The 17,487-nt window shown below is 43.7% G+C and overlaps 1 protein-coding gene across 13 annotated transcripts in view; it reads left to right on the forward strand.

Annotated features, from left to right (window-relative positions):
• The first annotated feature begins 856 nt into the window (after positions 1-856).
• The window catches only part of fgfr3 (fibroblast growth factor receptor 3), a 68,463-nt gene continuing 51,832 nt past the window's right edge, over positions 857-17,487 (forward strand). For 12 of the 13 annotated variants that reach the window (XM_082515489.1, XM_082515492.1, XM_082515495.1 and 9 more), the window contains exons 1-2: positions 857-1,321; positions 5,578-5,803. In XM_082515489.1, coding sequence (XP_082371615.1) covers positions 5,656-5,803 — 148 coding nt within the window. In that variant the 5' untranslated portion in view covers positions 857-1,321; positions 5,578-5,655. The remainder of the gene's footprint in view (positions 1,322-5,577; positions 5,804-17,487) is intronic. The other variant, XM_082515488.1, reaches the window with a different exon arrangement.

Here is a 17,487-nt window from a genome sequence, read left to right on the forward strand (position 1 = left end):
CTACTGGTGCCTCTGTACCCACGCTGAGTGTCAGACTAAAAATTCGGGGCTCATAAAGCAGCTCAGGATTCTCAAGTTTGAAAGAAAGAGATGGGAGGCGCTTGGACCATCCATCACTGGCTGCCTCTAGCGGACCCCGGAGGGGCGGCGCGCCGAAATCTGATCGCCCTTCCCCCGCTGCTGCTGTTTGTCCCAGCGGCGCGCAGGCTGGCAGAGGGAGGCATCGTGGACTCAAGAGGAGTGATGAGCGTCACCCAATCGTACACGCGATGGTTCCGCCTTCAAAATAAAAGCTTGATATCTAATCGCCTTATTGAATAGGACTCTTTTTGATGACTCAATTGAGTCCGCCAGGCTGATTTAATTGAGTTTGCTGCTAACGACAGCTAGCTGTGCTTCACTTATTTGTCTCCTCAGATGGCTCTGTTGGTATATCATTTTAACATATTTTAAATTTAAATTTACATATTCATTTATTGAAGAATGCATTCAGATTTTCATCAAATACACTGATTCACAACTTAACAATGATGACAGGATGTGAGCAATTAAGCAAAAAATACAATTAAAAACAGAAAAACATAATAAAGACTCTTATTTAAGTACACACAAGTACTAAAGTGCATGAAACGATACGATATAACCATTGCTGCATTACAGAGTTCCTTTGTAGATGGCTCATAGGCTGGCGAGTGCTTTTTTTCCCTTACCTTTCCTGCATTTTCATAATTGAACGAGTGCCTCGGAGCAAAGCATGCGTCATCGGATCCGAGCCAAGGATCTTATTTTGAAAGTAAACCTGGAACTCCTCGTGTTTCCCAGCGGTGCACGGTTGACGGCAGCACCTTGCAACTCCTACTTCACAGACAGCGAGAGGAGAAGAGTCACCACTCTGCGTTGGTTGATCAGAAGCGACGAAACGCACCGAAACTGGCATCTGCGCCGGAGGAGACGCAAAGGAACCGCGCATCCCGCGTCCCCGTCCGCCTCGTCCACTCTGCCCCCTCGCAGGACAGGATGAAAGGACTTTGGAGGACTGGACACTTTGGACAACGCGGACAGCAGCGCGCGGCGGAGGACGGGATTTAGTGGAGAGAAGTTGGCGAAGACACTCGCCTTCAAGTCGTGAGGGGGGGATTTGTGACTCTTTTTTTCCGCTGTCGCTAAACTGCTCTCCAAGCGCTGGAACGTGAGGATTTAAAAGTAGTTTTGTGGGTTTTTGTGAAGTTTACCGGAGACTAGAGGCTATTTCACCAAAGGAAAGCTTGGTGCCATCTAAACTCTGAAGGCTGATCTTTTCTGTCAAAACGGGATACTGTGGGTAAATATTATTATTATTATTATTATTATTATTATTATTATTATTATTATTTACAAGCAGGTTACGCAGACTCAGACACATAAGTCTCACAGCTTCACTTCCTTGTAGATGAGGACAGGTTAGAGCTTTGAGCACTGTGTACACTGCGTGAGTCGTGAAGCAGCCCCGCGGCTGTGCCACAGCACAGGTGGCGTGGAGGTCCCTGTTTGTGCGCAATTGGCGCATCTTGGCCAGTGTCAGCAGACTCTGGAGGAATCAACAGTCAGTGCGCAAATCTATTGCCACGGGTTCGGAGCAGGAGCGCAAAGCGGCTTCTGTTGTAGCTTGTGGAGGTGTGTGTGTGTGTTGCTGAAATTACGCACGCTGTAAGAAAAAAACGAGTGGAAAAAATACTGTAAAACATATTTGGGTTGGGAAACGTGTATGCTTTTTCCAGCAGTTGATTGAGTTTGGTTGATTTTTCAGTGAGGGGAAAAAAGTAATTTGCGCTAAAGCGTTCTCTCCACATCCAAAGTCATTCCCTTCATCCTTTCCAGTTTTTCAGTATTTACAGAAAAATCCACGAATGAGGGAAACTGTGAAACTGAGTGTTTTAGAAAGAAAGAGGCCAAATGAAATCACGCACGCTTATCCTTACACAAAGGGTGGTTTGTGGTGATACCTGCCAGATTTCGTTTGAGGTGAGCTCGCTCTTCATTCAGAATGAATCGAACCTATCCTGATTTTATCTTGTTTTTTTTTTTTAAATAAATAAATAAATAAAATCCAGCCATCCCCGTGCTCGTTAGGATGGGCACGCCGTTTCTCCTCACCGCAGTAGTGACGTCTTCTCAGGTTTGGCGCTGAAATATGAATTGCACATCTCTTTCACAGAGCCGCACTCCCCCAAATCCTCTGATCATCTCTGAAGTTAGAAAGCGGCGGATTGTCCCCCCTCCTCTCCCTCTCAGTGAATGAACTGTGCGGTTCTCTCCCCTCAGCAGCAGATCACTCATCCCCTCTTCAAACACATGCGCATCAATGGGATTCAGATGGTGATTTTTTCTTCTCCTTCTTCTCCTTTTTGGCCACTCAGCTCGGCTTTGACTCCCACCATGTCAACTCCCAACCCGAAGAAAATTATTAGATTATTGCGTCCTGCGAGAGAGACGCTGAAAATGAGATTTGGGCTCTGTTGCTTTAGCTTATTAAAAAAAAAGAAGAAAAAAAATGCTGTCATAAACAAGCGTGCGGCCGATAATAGTTGTGCTAATGCTCCAAATTAATTGTATCTATTGACCCGAGAAATAATGCGTGCCAGTGTGCAGCTTTTTCAATCAGAGGCGAGCCTCAGACACTTTCGGTTCCAAATGAGACTCTGATTGCCTCTTTTCATTAGTGAAATTGGCCCGAGACCATCGCTCTGCTCCTGGTTTAGTGCCTTTACGTTTTCCTTCTCGTTCATAAAGAGAAGGGTTCATTAATCTGCTTCAGCTTGTCTAATTTGACAGAGAAAAAGGATCATTACTTTCATGCACAAACACTCATTTATTATTTAAAGAAAACAAACTTATGTGACCTTATCTGAGCTTTACACTATACCTCTGATATAAAATTTGTGCCTATATATGTAAGGACTTCTAGTCTTTCTGTTCCCCTGTAATTAGGATTCTCACATGTCTGAGGTAGTAAAAGCTGAGTTTATACCAACCTTAGTACGATTTATAACATTTTAATGTCCCCCAGTGTCTGCTAGCAGCACTTCATGTAGTCTTTATAATTTCAAAAGGGACTTCGCTGTCCATCTGTATCTTCTGCTTTAACACAGAGGACAAAGCCCTGGCGTTCGGATCTTTTTCCATGTGCAGGCTGAGTCTCAGACGAGACGCCGCCCGTCTGAGTGTCAGCCCGAGGTGAGCTGAGCCCGGAGTCACCCCTGAACCTCTGACAGCTCTGAAGTGCCGAGCTCTCCTCTGCCTCTCAGCTGATCAATATCTCTTCTCACCTGAGGACTCGTTCGAGCGAGCTCTCTGAAGAGAGGGTGGCTCAGCTATGAAGGCAGGCAAGAAGTCGTGAAGGGACAGGCAGAAGGGAGATGGTGGGTGTGAGACATGCATTGCATTGCAAAAGAAAAAAGCTGGAGTGGAGAAAGGCGTGCTGCAAAGGAAGATGACCCACTTGTGTGTCTCTTTATTACCCATCTAACCTCCACTTGGCTCCACTCTCCAAAAAAAACCTCTAATCTCCCTTTTTTCCCCACCAAGAACACAAAGCTGATCCGGCCCCAGCCGCTGATTATCCGACTTAATTATTAAAGATTGCTGACACTCCATGGAGGTGTGACTAGCATGTGACTTCCTCACGTCGCTCCTCACTGAGGATAGAGGGATGGCAGGGATTTGAACCCGGGTTGAAGCGTTTTTCCGCCCCTGAGCTATTACAATGTGAAGATAGTCCTGCATGATTAATGCTCATGCCTTATTCATTGCCGTAGTTGTGTTTCCCTGCCATGCTTTAAGAAAATATTAGCATGAAAATTTGAGGCTTTGAACTCCTCTCTCGGTCTTTGGGATCCATATTACCTCATGTTCTTCTTCTACTCAGCTATTTGAGGTTGTTAAGTGATATCAAAGTGTTTTTAGCTGGTTGTGCTGTATATGAGGGTTTCATTTTCAGTGAGGATATCAGGTAGTTGTGTGTAATAAGGGGCACACATTAATTACTGCTCTTGCACATGGCTGTCATTTATTTCACCCTAAATGCATCAATTACACTGCAGCACTTTGCTGCTCTTCAGATTCAAACACTCGCCGTGGACTCTGGCCTAGTCTAAACCCCTACCTGACACCAGATAAGTCAATGCTGCTATTGTATTAGATCTTCTTCTCACATGGTTTGAGAGGCTGTCATGCTACTTGTCTAAACAGATCTACGGGTTGATATGAACCAACTCTGAAGCCCTGTCAGCTCTCCAAGTGTACTGCCTTGTAAAAAGCTACTATTTTATATATATATGTATGTATATATTTATTTCTGTGTGTGTGTGTGTGTGTGTGTTTCTGTGCCTGCCAGAGAAAACAAAAGTTTAGATTTAGAGAGGCCTGTAATCAGCAACCTCCACGGCCTGAGAGCGAAGGCCTTATTGTGCTATATAAACAAACCTCAGCAGCATGTAGGCGTCTCGTGTTGTAAGAAGGTGAGGATGGGCTGAGACGGGAATAGAAGGACTCCTGGGAGTTCATAAGGAGAACATTAAAGGCTGAAGTATGTTGACGGGTAAAAGGTGCGGTGGCACTGTTTAAATTAGGACACCGTGTGTGTGTGTGCTGCTTTATTTATCCACGTGTGTCTTGTGAAGTGTCCCCAGTCTGTGTTTTTCTTTACTGAAGCTCGATAACGTGCAAATGCGTCCTCGCACTTGTGCCAAGCGAGGAGTGGGTCACAGGTCCTGCAAGGGAAAGAAAACAGTACTGTTAAGACTTAAGACAACACAACCTTTCTTTTGACTGTGTGTCTGTGTGCAATACACCTCAGTGTGTGCAAGTGAAGCTTGTTCTGTAATGTTAGCATGTGTATTCAATAAACGTCTCCGTAGGAGTGTGTGTGTTAAGGTAGACGTCCCACAACCAAAGGTATTCAGAAGATTCACAGACCCTCTGACGTTTAGGTTAATAGTGGTACCATGTGTGTTTACGTGTGCTCGTGTGGGAAGATTTTTCTTTTACTTTTCTGGGCATTTCACTCACATCTCACTGGGCATTCCAACTTTTCCTTTCTCGGGAAAACTTAGGGGCTGAACACTCTGCTATCCCTTTCTGTAGCCACCATGCTGCAGTCTGATAATGGAGGGTGACTTTGTCGAGAAGAGTCCCCGGGAAAAGAGCGTCAGGCTGTTTAGCTCTGTAACAATGAGCAAGTTAACTGATTGATTGTTGAGCTTGTGATCTGAACTCACGGTAGGGTACTGAAGTTTTCACTTTGAGCTGTTCGTGTGTTGGAATTTCTGTTTTCCCATCCTAAGAACCAGGTGCTCAGAGAAAGTTTCTAAGAAAAAACTTTGAAGAGGGATTTCCCGTCTAATCTTTAAAATCTGTGTGGACTCTCAGGTCAAAACAGGTTAGCATATGCACAGACCCCAAGGCGCTTTGTTGCACTGCGTTCAATGTACAGCCATTTGATGTTGGTTTTTTTTAAGTTTCAGACTGTGTTGATTTCTGTGTTTATAGTCTCAATGGACATCCTGGCTTCTCTTTGACAGATTCTGCTGCTTGTTTCAGGTCCGTGGTGGGGAGCTGTCGGACAGATTCTTGCGGCATCTGCGGCCGCCCTTCTGCTGGACAGTATGCGAACGGAGGATGTTGTCTAAGTTGGAGTCGGGCCTCGCTGCTCTGCGTCTGACCTCTTCGCCCAGAGGAATGACTGCTCTGTGGTGCTCACTCTGGCTTTCTCTCCTCCTTCCTCTCACCGTCGTTCCAGCCGGGCTGCCCACTGCTCAGCCCACAGGTAGGAGACAGACATCCAACCCCACACTGCTGATGCCACATTATTAATTGTCCTAAGTCTGCTTAAGACGCTGAGAAAACTCATTTTGAATTTTGTGCCTCAAACTCATTGCAACATAATTTTAGAGAACAATTTGAGCAAAGATGCCCTTTAATGCGTTGTGATTTATATTATTAGCTAAAAATACCAAACTCTGAGTGGTTCCAGCTCCTTTTTTTAATCGTGATTTGAATAATCCACATGTTGGCTTTACATTGAAAGGGTAGAAAAGGTCATTAAACAGTGCTTCTTGTGCACTCTTGTTCATTGCTTTCTTTTCCATGTTCTTTGAAAGACATTAATTTTTCTGTGTTCATCACTTCAAATAATGGTATTTAAAAGTCCCATTTACTGTTTATGCGAATGGAGTCCTTTCTCTTTTTCAACAAAAAATTTTTATGACGTTTTTTGTCCGAGGAGGATTTAATTGGCCTCTTCTCGGTTCGCTGAGCTTAGTGAGATTTTCCCTCTTTGTTCTCGAGGCAGAGAAATACCCAAAGATCAATCCAAAATAAACTTTGACTGCGTTTGCTTTAATCTCTCCATATTGCTATTAAAAAAAAAAACAACAACACAGAGTAATCTTTATTCGTAGGTGTTAGCCAACACTTCTTTCTCTCCCCTCCCTTTTTTTTCCTTTTTATGTGAGGGTTATTTAAAATGAGTCTTTGACACTCTTTACACGGTACAGCGCATTAAGAAAGACGAGGAGCCCGGGCGCCTGCTGGAGAGGGCCCAGCTGTCTTACGCAAGCTGAGACACTTTGTGCATGAGTGTAAAAGATCGTGGTATTACAGCTTTTCTAACTGCTGCTTTTGTGTGTACAGTTTGTTTTGGCTGTCGCCCAAATAACTGAGGTCAGAGCAGAGATGCAGACTTTGAGATTCAAGACTTGGACTTAAGTCACTAAAGTGGAGACTTGTGTTTGTGGGACTTAATCTGCTGATCAGTGATAATGAACATAGCTTTGAGAGATAACAGCTAAATAGCCACATTATCCTCTGCATCCAGCGACTTAAAAAGAGACTTGTCCCCCGCCCTCTCTCGTGTAAAACGCATAATGTAAGGAAAGACAATGTGTGATTCTGTCTGCCTGATTGCCTTCCCTGCTGGAAGCCATCACAGTCTCTCATGCGTGGGATCATCCAAAAAGCTGAGTGTGTGTCTGTGTTTTTTTTTTTTACCCCCCTCTGGGTGGCGGGTGTTCAGGCTGTGATCTTCATGTACCTGCAGCCAAATGCACGCGGAGCCCACGGCTCTGAGGAGGATATTGTTTCAAGTTCCTAATGTTGGGGTGTGATGATTCATCTGATGTCAAGTGGATAGCTGTGGTGATAACACGTGCAGCAGTGCTTCTGCCAAGGACGCTTCCTGGTGCAATGTAAAGCTTTTTACCTTAGAATCAAACTGAAAACGCGAGACTCTTTGTTCACCTTCATAATTACCCACCCAGTCAAAACTTGCTGGAAAGAAATGGGTTTTGCTAGACGTCTAAACAGCTCTGAGCTTTCGCTGTTAAGCTCCCAGCATTTTTGGGCACAATTTTTTTTTTGAATGTAGGACAGCTACATGAAGGTTAGATGTATTTGCCCATTTATTTACATCTACATGTAAATTTAATTCCTTTTCAATGGTGCGTTGCATGGCAACCTTATTCATTCAGTCGTCTGGATTGTCATAGCGCCTTATGACCACACCCCTAAGATAATAGACATGGTGTTTTAGAGTGGCTGATTAGCTCAACAAGCAAACAAAGTGGGTTGTGGCGATACTCCTTTAGGTCATTTTATGATATTGTGTTTCTGATGAGGGTGTAGGCACATGAGGTTGATCTTAATGTCATTTTTTGATTCAAATTGCACAGTGGGTTTGCATGTAAAGCAGCATCTTTTTCTTAAAATGTCCTTTCAGAGAGCTGGAAAGACTCTTTTTTTGTCACATTTGGCTTTTCAACCAAATCTTAAAGTTGTTATGTCTGCTAAAGTTTGTATTATTTCTTCCGGGGGGAGGGGACATTTACAGGCCCTATTTGCAGGTCCAAAACAAACACATCTTGGGCCAAATCAGATCGAATATAAACATTTTCAGTTGATATTTTTGGGCTAAAGAAAGAAAACCCTTGACTGATCGGTGTAGAAACAGCGAATACACCAACGTCTGATGTTAAGTGGGTACTTTCTTTACAGCCTTCGTGACACTTGGAAGTCCTGTTGTGATCTGGATATTATTTCTGAGACTTGTTTCACTTGAATATCTGGCACAAATTAATGTTTGGGGGGGCGGGGTTGTCATTAGGGTTGCCAACCGTCCCTTAAAATACGGAATCGTCCCGTATTTCGAAACAAAAGTACACGTCCCGTATTGAGCTAATAAGGGACGCACTTTATCCTGTAACACAGTGAGAATCAAAAGTAGTCTATAAATGTTTATGGAATTAACGCTTTGTTTGAAAACATAATTCCCAGCCCCTCTCCTGCTTTGTGACCAATGAGCTGACAGCACACTTATGACAATTCGAGTATGACAATTCAGATTACCGCTCATCTCATTGGTCGAGGAAAGGTCGCTTACGGAGAAAATACCGGAAGACAACAGATGACCACAACAAGAAGCATGGCCAACAGGGAAACAAACGCCGACACGGCGGTGCAAGTCTCGGACGACTGTACACCTAAAGCTGGGCAAACACTGTGCGATTTTTTCAGTCACGTTATTCAGCTCCTGCTCAAACTGCACGATTGACTCGCAGGGGTTAGAAGTTGGTAGGTCACGATGCAGGTCTCACACTATACCGCCCGATGCTCTGATGCGACCTGAGTGCTCACACTGTGCCTCCATAACATGAAGGTTATAACAGAAAATCTGTCGCTCGCTCTCTCTGTCTTTCACTCACACAGACACACACACCACCACCATCAACTTTGCTAAATTGCTAATGAAAAACACTCATCAGGCAGCTGTGATTGAGCAGCAGTGTAAATCCAACTGTTTTCACGGTTGTTGTGGTCGTGATAATTTTGTGATGCCACATCGAAAAGGCTCGGATGAGCTTTCCAAAGTTCTACAAGTTGTGCCTCCATCGCTTGTGTCCAGATCACACGCTGCACAGCTGTGCTGCTCCATCTTTTACACCAACGTTTACGTGTTTGCGCGCGAGCAGTGTGAGCGGGTGTGGTGAGAACCTCACGAGCGATTGATGATCGGGAGCTGGTCGTGAGGTGTTAATCACTTCTCGTTACCCCACGTATACTACACGATGCACGATGAAGGCCAAAATCGGTCCGATCACTCAAAAATCGGCTCAAAATGGGCCTAAAACCGCACGGTGTGAGCCCAGCATTAGAGCAGCAATGTTTGTTCCCCTCAGACAAAGGGAAGAATGGGAAAAGGAAAACACCTGGCTGGAAAAAGTTAATATGGGCATGTGCAGTGAATATCAGCGCTATGTGGCCAGAAGTGTGATAATATAACTTATTTTGTGTAATAAACATCTGTAAGGATAGATGATTACAACAAATAGATGACTAATACATAAAAGTAATACATAGATGAATAATGATGATGAGTTATGATGCGTAATCATGGGAACAAGCGGGTTTACAAACAGGAGCAGCTGATTAGCATTAGAAAAGCTGAAATAATATTTCAACTGAAGCCGATTGTACTAAATGCACTAAATGTGCACTGTTACAAGAATGTTTTTCTTTCTATTGTTTTCTATTATTTTAAGTTAAGCAGGACAGAGTTCTTTTAAAGAAAGATTTACTTATATTCTCAAAAGTTAAGCATGACAGGCTTCTGTTTAAGAAGGAGACCTGTTTTACTGTGTTAATGTTGTCATTTTGAGCTAAAAATAAATGGCTAAATGATCATTTGTTTCACATGTGTTCATATCACAAAGAATACACATCTACTTAAATCAAATTCAAGTCAAAGGGTTAAAAAAATAATTTCACACACAAAAAAAGAGCTAGAAAATTCACCACACTGGGAAGGGTGAAGACAACTGGGTCGCCCGGCCCTGGCCACGAGGTGTCCCTTATTTATTTTTCAGGGAGTTGGCAACCCTAGTTGTCATGGAAGTGTTGTTAGCTGTTTTTCTTTCAGTCATAGCAGAAATAGTAGTAAATACAGGTTGGTTTTGTTCACACATCATCTTAAAAGTGATCAATGACATTATCTGAGCATTGAGTTAGCATTAGCCAAGAAATTGGCTAATGCTAATGCTAAAACAAACACTAGCACACCGACAGTTATCAAGCTAACTTGACATGTTTATTGTGTTGTGTAAATTAATAAAGAATACACTTAAAATGCTTATCATTGGTTCAAGAATAGACTTTAATATATAAAAAAAAACAGTTTTCCCGTTTTTTCCATTACAACAATGTGATTGGTCAGTTTGAATGTTGATCCCAGACCAACATTACTATGAAGATGCAGAAATACCAACAAGGGAATATCAGACACACCCTTACTTTGGCTAAGAGGACTACTCTGCATTCGAGGGTTGAAGCTACATTTTTATTTTATGTGAAACTATTAAAAATCCCCAAATTTCAGGTTCAAATTGATTTTTAAAAAAGTAAGAATCTCAAGTGTTGACAATTCATTGCTGTCCAGTTGGGACGGCTCCTCGTTGGCGTCTCTGGCCTGCGTCTTGTCTCCCCCGTGGCCCTCTGGCCTCCAGGAGAGTTCTCCACATCCACAGATGGACGAGCAGTAGGGGTAAAATGAGTGTTGTTTAATGGCAGATGGCACAATTTCCCCTCAGCAACCGCAACACCGGGCTGCAAAGTTGTCACTTAGGTTTTGTGTTTTCCGTGTGTGGCACTGTGTGACTTTGGGGGGAAGTGTGTGGATTAGTGTGTGTCAGGATCAGCAGGTGTTAAGGACAAATATGCCCTTGAAGGTTTACAGCTGGCCTCTAAATATCAATTCAGATCTTTTTCAGTATGTTTAAAGTGTGTAGTTGTTTTGGTTGAACTCTGGTTGTGATCACTGACCTCTGTTGGCTGCTGGATAGAAGTTATAGAAGGAAACCGCTTTATTTTTAAGCATAAACATTTTCCACAATGCCTTCTTAACAAGTAACAGTAATAGATCATAGTAGAAAAAAAGGTCGTAATTACCCTTTAAAAAGTCATCTAATGGTAATATAGTGGGTCTTTAAAAATCCTGTTTAAAGTCAAGCTGTTTTCTGGGTGTTTATTTATGTGTGTGTGAGGTAAGCAGGCCTTGTGGTGTGTGTTAAGTTGTGTCGGTGCGCAGCGTTGTTTATTTCTTCAAGAGCTGGTGTCATTTGCTGTGACAAAAAAAAAAGTTTGAGAGGCCAAGTTGACTGATTTGAGAGACTGATGACATAGAACAGAGACTGTGTGTGTGTGTGTCATTCGTAACCTTCCCTGAGTATTTACTGACCACACACACCCCCTGCTGATATCCCCGCGGAGCTCTGATGGAAGTATACGGCACATGTGAATCAGCAGACATGCACATTCAGTTTTGCCATTGCATCGCTGTGTGCGCACATTTGTGTTTACGCGTGAGCAGAGTCTGCAGTTAATGCGACATTATAAATAAAAGAAGGCAGAAGAAGAAAATGTGTGTCCGCATGAGCGAGAGGAAGACGCACCGTGGTTGTGTGGTCACCGTGTCCTTCAACTAGAGAAGAAAGCAAGTTGTTTGCCCCGTTTAGAGACTGAAAATGTGTGCGTGTGAGCGTGTGTGTGTGTGTGTGTGTGTGTGTGGTCACGCCACCCCATCGGCAAGGACTGTAAATGTCAGCAGGAGGTGTTTGGGTGATTAGGCGACTCGTTAAAACCTCAGCATTTGCCGATTTACGCTCATGCTCTACAGTTCACACACACATCAGTACACAAACAAGCATGAGTGCACACACACACACACTCTCGTTCTCTGCCTCTCCTTGTTTCTTACTTTTTTTCTACACAACACGCTCACTTCTACACACTTTCGAAAAACTTTGATGTGTGCTGTTAGTCTTTGATGGTGACAGCATCTTCCTGAAGGTAACAGATCTATACCTGCGTGCATGCATGCATGCGTGTGTGTGTGTGTGTGTGTGTGTGTGTGGACAGAGATAGTTTCCAGTCAGCATTTATGGTGTGGTCAGCTGTTTCCCATCTCATGTCTGGAGGAAGAGTTCTATGTAATCTTTGTAATGGATGTATTGATGTGTTTAATCAGGATGTTGCTACTGTCACAGCAGAAGCGCTTTACTGTGCTGCTGTAGTGCACGTTAGTTTCTTCTATATCCACCTCTAAGCCCTTCTTCGCACTCTGAGTTTGCGTCAAGCAAGCACCCCTCTAGTCAGATGTTTATTTTTATTATTATTATCATTATTAATACCCACCCACAGCAGCTCTTTCCTTTCCAGTATCCCTGAGTGTCCCTGAGACTTCTGGTCAGTCCGAGTTTCCCCTCTTTCTTGCTCAGATGTCCCTGTGGAGAATCCAGTTGGCTCTATCATTCTAGCACCATCAAGTCCTTTCCTTGTCACCTCTTACATGAGCTGTAAGTGATCTTACAGCTCATGTAAGAGGATTGTTAGTTGCCTTTGTGTTTACCTACTTAGCTCAAACGCTCTTATGTTCATAGGTCTGCACATGTTGCCAGCTGTGCAAAGTTTTCCTTAAACCTTCTTGTTTTTAACTCTTATTTTTTAGTCCTATTTCTTTATAGAGAGTGACTAAAAATAAATCATCTGATCTTTAACAAGCATCTATTTTAAATCACACCACAATGACACTGATCGTGTTGACGATTAGTCATCCGATGCACTTTCTTTCTTTTTTTAAGCCCTAAAGCAATACTCGTGTACCTTCTTGGTCTTATTTTGCATATTATTAGTATTTTTATTTCTAATTGTTTATGGTGGAGCAGTCTCCACATCGCTAGCCTGTAATTAGCCAGTTCTGTACATGTGTGGGCTCAGCGTGGCTGCCTGTTCATCACAACTTCAGCGTAAAAAGTTCCTCCGTTGTGTTGTGTTTTGGTTTTCACAGTGTCTGCGCGAAGGCTCATTTCCCCGGCAACATTATCGAGAAATCTTTCTGGCAAGTGGAGTAAATGTTCAGGCCAAACAAGCTTTGAATGATGATTTGTTAAACAATGGCACTTCTGTCCTCAGTCTGTCAGGCATTTAATCCAGTAGGCATTTCAGACACGTTTGTGGATGGGAATTAATCATTACAAACAAACTCACAAGGGATCATAGCGGGGTATTTCTCCTAGACTCTCTGCAGTTGTACAAACACTGGCACCAGTGTTCAGTTTTTACATCTGTAAACCTACACATGTTACTGTATTCACACAGTTTTTTAACAAAGAGTAATAAATGGTAGTTGATCATTTAAATCAACATTAAAACATGTTGTGTTGTCTCGTCCTTCTAAGCACGTTATGCATTAGGCGGCACTGTCTAGACGCAGTGTTTTTCCAAGGATAACACACAGCTGAGCATTAGTGGAAAAAGCCTGTTGCTTAGCAAAATGTTATTAAAGGTTTTCATATCAGATCACAGACTGAAGTGAAAATGCTCAGATTGAACTGTGCTATACTGTGAAACAAAAACCGGCTTGTATGTTGGGACCTCTGCTGTGTGAAAGAAAACCCGTCTTTGTCAGGTACGAGTTGGATGCACACCTTGGTGCACCTTCACTAGGTAGGCAAAAAAGAAACACAAAAAATTAGCAGACAGCTGTAGATCAGTAGGTCATTGTCTGCCCGCGGCCTTCGTACGAGCCGTGTCTGCAGGCCACAGCTATGCATGTATTATTACACCTCATTAATGCCCTTTGAAATCCTCTCTGCACACCGTTCAATGAATTATGGATGAAAAAGGCCCGTCTGTGTGTTCTGGTCACGTCTAACTCCCCGCCACCTTTTCTGCATTCTTCTTTGCCATATTTGAATGCATACATATATTATACAACATTTTAAGCCTTAAAGCCTCCTGTGTATCTGCTCATTTTTCTCCTCTCTGGCAAGTTTTCAAATCTCCATCAGTTTCTAAGCTCTGATTCCTGCATCCACTGCCTGCTTTTTTTGTTTCTGTTTTTTTTTTCTCCACCAGCACGTACGCACACTCGCCTGCCTCGTACACACCTGTGCATGCCCTTTGCTCTACCCCTGGCTGCGGTTCAGGGCGGTTCTTAGCCCGCTGGCTGACAGTGGCGTTGACATATGGTCGGACTTTTAATTACAAAGCTTCCCCTTAAGGAAATTGTTGAGATACTTAACAGATAAGGCAGACATGGAGCAGAACAAAAAGGCTCATTGTATCACATCAGGAAGACCGCTCTCGGAGGGCGCACGGGGAAAAGAGAGTTGGCGATTAGTCAACTGGAGCCACAGTTGAAGCTGACAAAATATTTTTGCACTGTGAAGTGATGGGTTGACAGGATTTTTTTTTAAGTTAGGTGTCTCACTCTTTCTGTTTTGCCTTCTGTCCTGCTGACATGTGGATTTATTGCCACCGTTGGTTCAATTGCATAATCTCACCTGAATCTTCAAGATGGATGATGATTGCAAAATGTACCCAATATACACCGTGCATGTCTAAACGTGTTTGTATGTGAACAACCTGACTGTAAGCGTGTGTGTGTGCGCGCGGTTTGAGCCAACCCCATTGGAAGAGGTAATTTTGTTGCTGGCAGAGTCAAACAGATGGCAGGTTGAGCGCTGGGCTGTTAGAAATCCAGCACACACAGACACACACAAGTACCAAGAGAGTCACAGTCCTGGCTTCATGTCCCACCCATCATTAAATAGTAGCTTACGTCTGTCTTTCCACTTTCTTGTTCTTCTATTTGCACCAATTACCATTTTTAATTGCATTTACTCCACCGTTCTCACTCATACTCATCCTTACAGTGATATGAACAGCACTCATGTCTTTATTTCCTCTATACAGAAACTCAACTCAGTGGTACTTCATTTGTCTTACAGGTCTCCGCTGTATCAGAGGACACGCTGTCTAACTTATAATAAAGGATCTCGTTAGCGGGAGTCAAAAGCATATTGAGTCATTAATAACGTGCATTTTCAAGATAATTAGACTAATAAAAGTCACATGGTGAGCAAGTTTACTCCAGGCCTCCCACGTGCACTGATCCCTCTCCTCCTAACAGGTCCATCTCTCTCTTTCTTTCTTTCTTTCTCACTGACCACTAACCAGAAGCAGAGCTGTCTGGCTCTGCTGCACCCCATTTACATTTCTGTGAATGGAACCAGAGAGCCAACAGACAGTGTTTAATGCCGTGTGTGTCGGGGAGCGAGGGAGGGAAGCAGTTACTGCGCAGTATGAGATTACCTCCTTGCTTGTGATTGTGTGTGCGTGTGTGTGTGATTGTGTGTGTGTGCATCTCTTTCATATTCTTCTGTCCTCTGTCTTCCTTCCCCTTCATCCCTCCTTTCCCTGTCCCGGTCTTTGTGTCTTTCCTCTTCTTCTGTGTCTTTCCCTCTGCTCTTTTATTTCGTCTCCTTTACTTTAACAGGTGACTGTGATGCAGTAAGACTGAAAAAGGTTATACATGAGCAGTAGTTTCTTTCTTTCGTTCTTTCTTGGTTGAATCATCTATTTCCTGCCTTGATCCCCCCCCAAAAAACCAAAAATAAAAGACCTGGGGTCTCCACTCACACCCTTGCATGCGCTTCTGTTTAATGCTCCCTCGCATCCAGGGCAGCTGACACATCTAATATTGAAACCAAACTCCCTCCCACGTCTCGCTCTCTCACCCCTCTCCCCCCTCTCCCCCCCTTTATGTTATTTTGCCAGGAGAGCTAAAATAATAAAGCCTTGTGCCCTCTGCAGAGCGTAAGGGAAGCCTTTTTCCTCCCTGGAAAGAAGAGAGCGAGAGCGCTCGGTGTGCTGGCTAGCAGCAGAGCAGTGACAGAAGAGCTGACTCCAGATTTGTTTTTATGTTGGTTTTTTTCTAAACCATCAGATTTTTTTTCCTTTTTCAGAACTCCCATGAAATGTTAGTTTTGAGCGCGGTGGATGTGTTAATTGGCCGTCTTTTCGCCTTGTGAGCCGTCTTTCTCCCCGTCGCCCGTGCACCATGCAGTCAGTGGTTTATCTGCTGGCTGCCGTCACAATCAAACCAGGAAACAGCCTCACTTCATTTTTTATATTATTGATTCTTTGTTTTTCCAAATGTGTCCGCTCGCTGCATTTTGGGGCGTCACCCTGCATCAGACTTCGTTAGGAGCTAGGATGTCATCGGTGACCTTTATCGACTTCCTCGGCTGACAAGGAGTAACTTCAACAACGCTGATAGAACTGAACCCGATCTTTACTTTTCTGACACCCTGCTGATTCGGTGGCCTCTAACTGACAGAATCTGTAAAGTCAGACTTCCACAAAGGAGAGCACAGCTCCAGCTGATAAAGAGGCAACACGGAGCACGGCTAAATACCAGCAACCTACAGCAGCGCTCCAAAAACTGTACAGCAACACGCTTCGCTCATATGACGATGCTTTGAAATACATTTTTTTATAAAGGCTGGAAGAGCAGTTAATTTGTAATTTTATAAACTGTTGAGGCATTTCTCTCATTTTTATTTTCGCAGATAAAAGCCGCCTTCAACCCGCCACCAGCAGCAGCTTTTAGCTATCATCCGTCTCTAGCTGTTTAACTGTAAAAATCAAGTTTGAATTCTTTGCTCAGTGACAAGTTGGTGCTGGTCGAACAAGAATGCAACTGAAATTTTTCATGTGTATGCAGTGCTGTGGAAACACCAATGGATGCTAAAGGAGCGTAGGCGATCACATGCAGGTTTCAGCCATCCTGATAACTGATTTGGTTACCGCAAGTAAATCAAGCTGTCTGGGCAACTGCTAAGTAGTTAGTAATATTAGCTGCCCATGTCTTGTACTTAGAATTATTAATAAAATCAATTTTTTTCATTAGTGAGTTTAAAATGAAATCCAGGCTTTTTAAAATCATCCCTGGCTCTCAAAGCCTTTTTGCACAGTGGTAACAATGTAACAGTGTAGATGTCTTCGGACAACTGTGCTCCAGTTGTTCTTCGCCCCAAACAGAGGCTCCTCTCTACGGTCAGCCTGTGCTGTGAGTGGAGGCAGGACCTGGAGGGAAGCAGGAGGCAGGGATGATGGGATTAAAGGGCTTTTCCTGCCCCTGCCCTGCTCTCATAAGCTAACATACTCTAACAGTACTTCATTCAAGGCTTTCACCACGCTCAGACAACGACCCGCAGGGAGCTGTAATCTTGATACGTCCTCTGTGACATGTTCCTCATTTTTCCTTGTCAGGTTAGAGTGAGAACAAAAAAACGACTATAGGGAGAGCAAGACGAGAAGAAGAAGAGAGAGACGAAGTGACGAAGTGGTCGGTTGCCCAGAAAGCTTGGGATGTTTTTGACCGTGCGCCAGGTGATCTGAACCATGTGGCTGAGCCCAGCAGCAGGTTTCAGAGGAGGCAGGTTGGAACCAGGCTGAGGGAGAGACCCGCACGGTCCCGCCGCACTAATAAACCGCATCATAAACAGAGCAGTAAACGCTTTCACGTCCTGCTGATCCCAACCCCAGGTCTCATGCAAACATACACCGCAAACTCCCCCAACCACCCTGGGACACGAGTTAACAAAGGTAGACCAA

The sequence above is a fragment of the Aulonocara stuartgranti genome (genome assembly GCF_965226115.1).
Source record: "Aulonocara stuartgranti genome assembly, chromosome: 19".
NCBI classification, from domain to species: Eukaryota; Metazoa; Chordata; class Actinopteri; order Cichliformes; family Cichlidae; genus Aulonocara; species Aulonocara stuartgranti.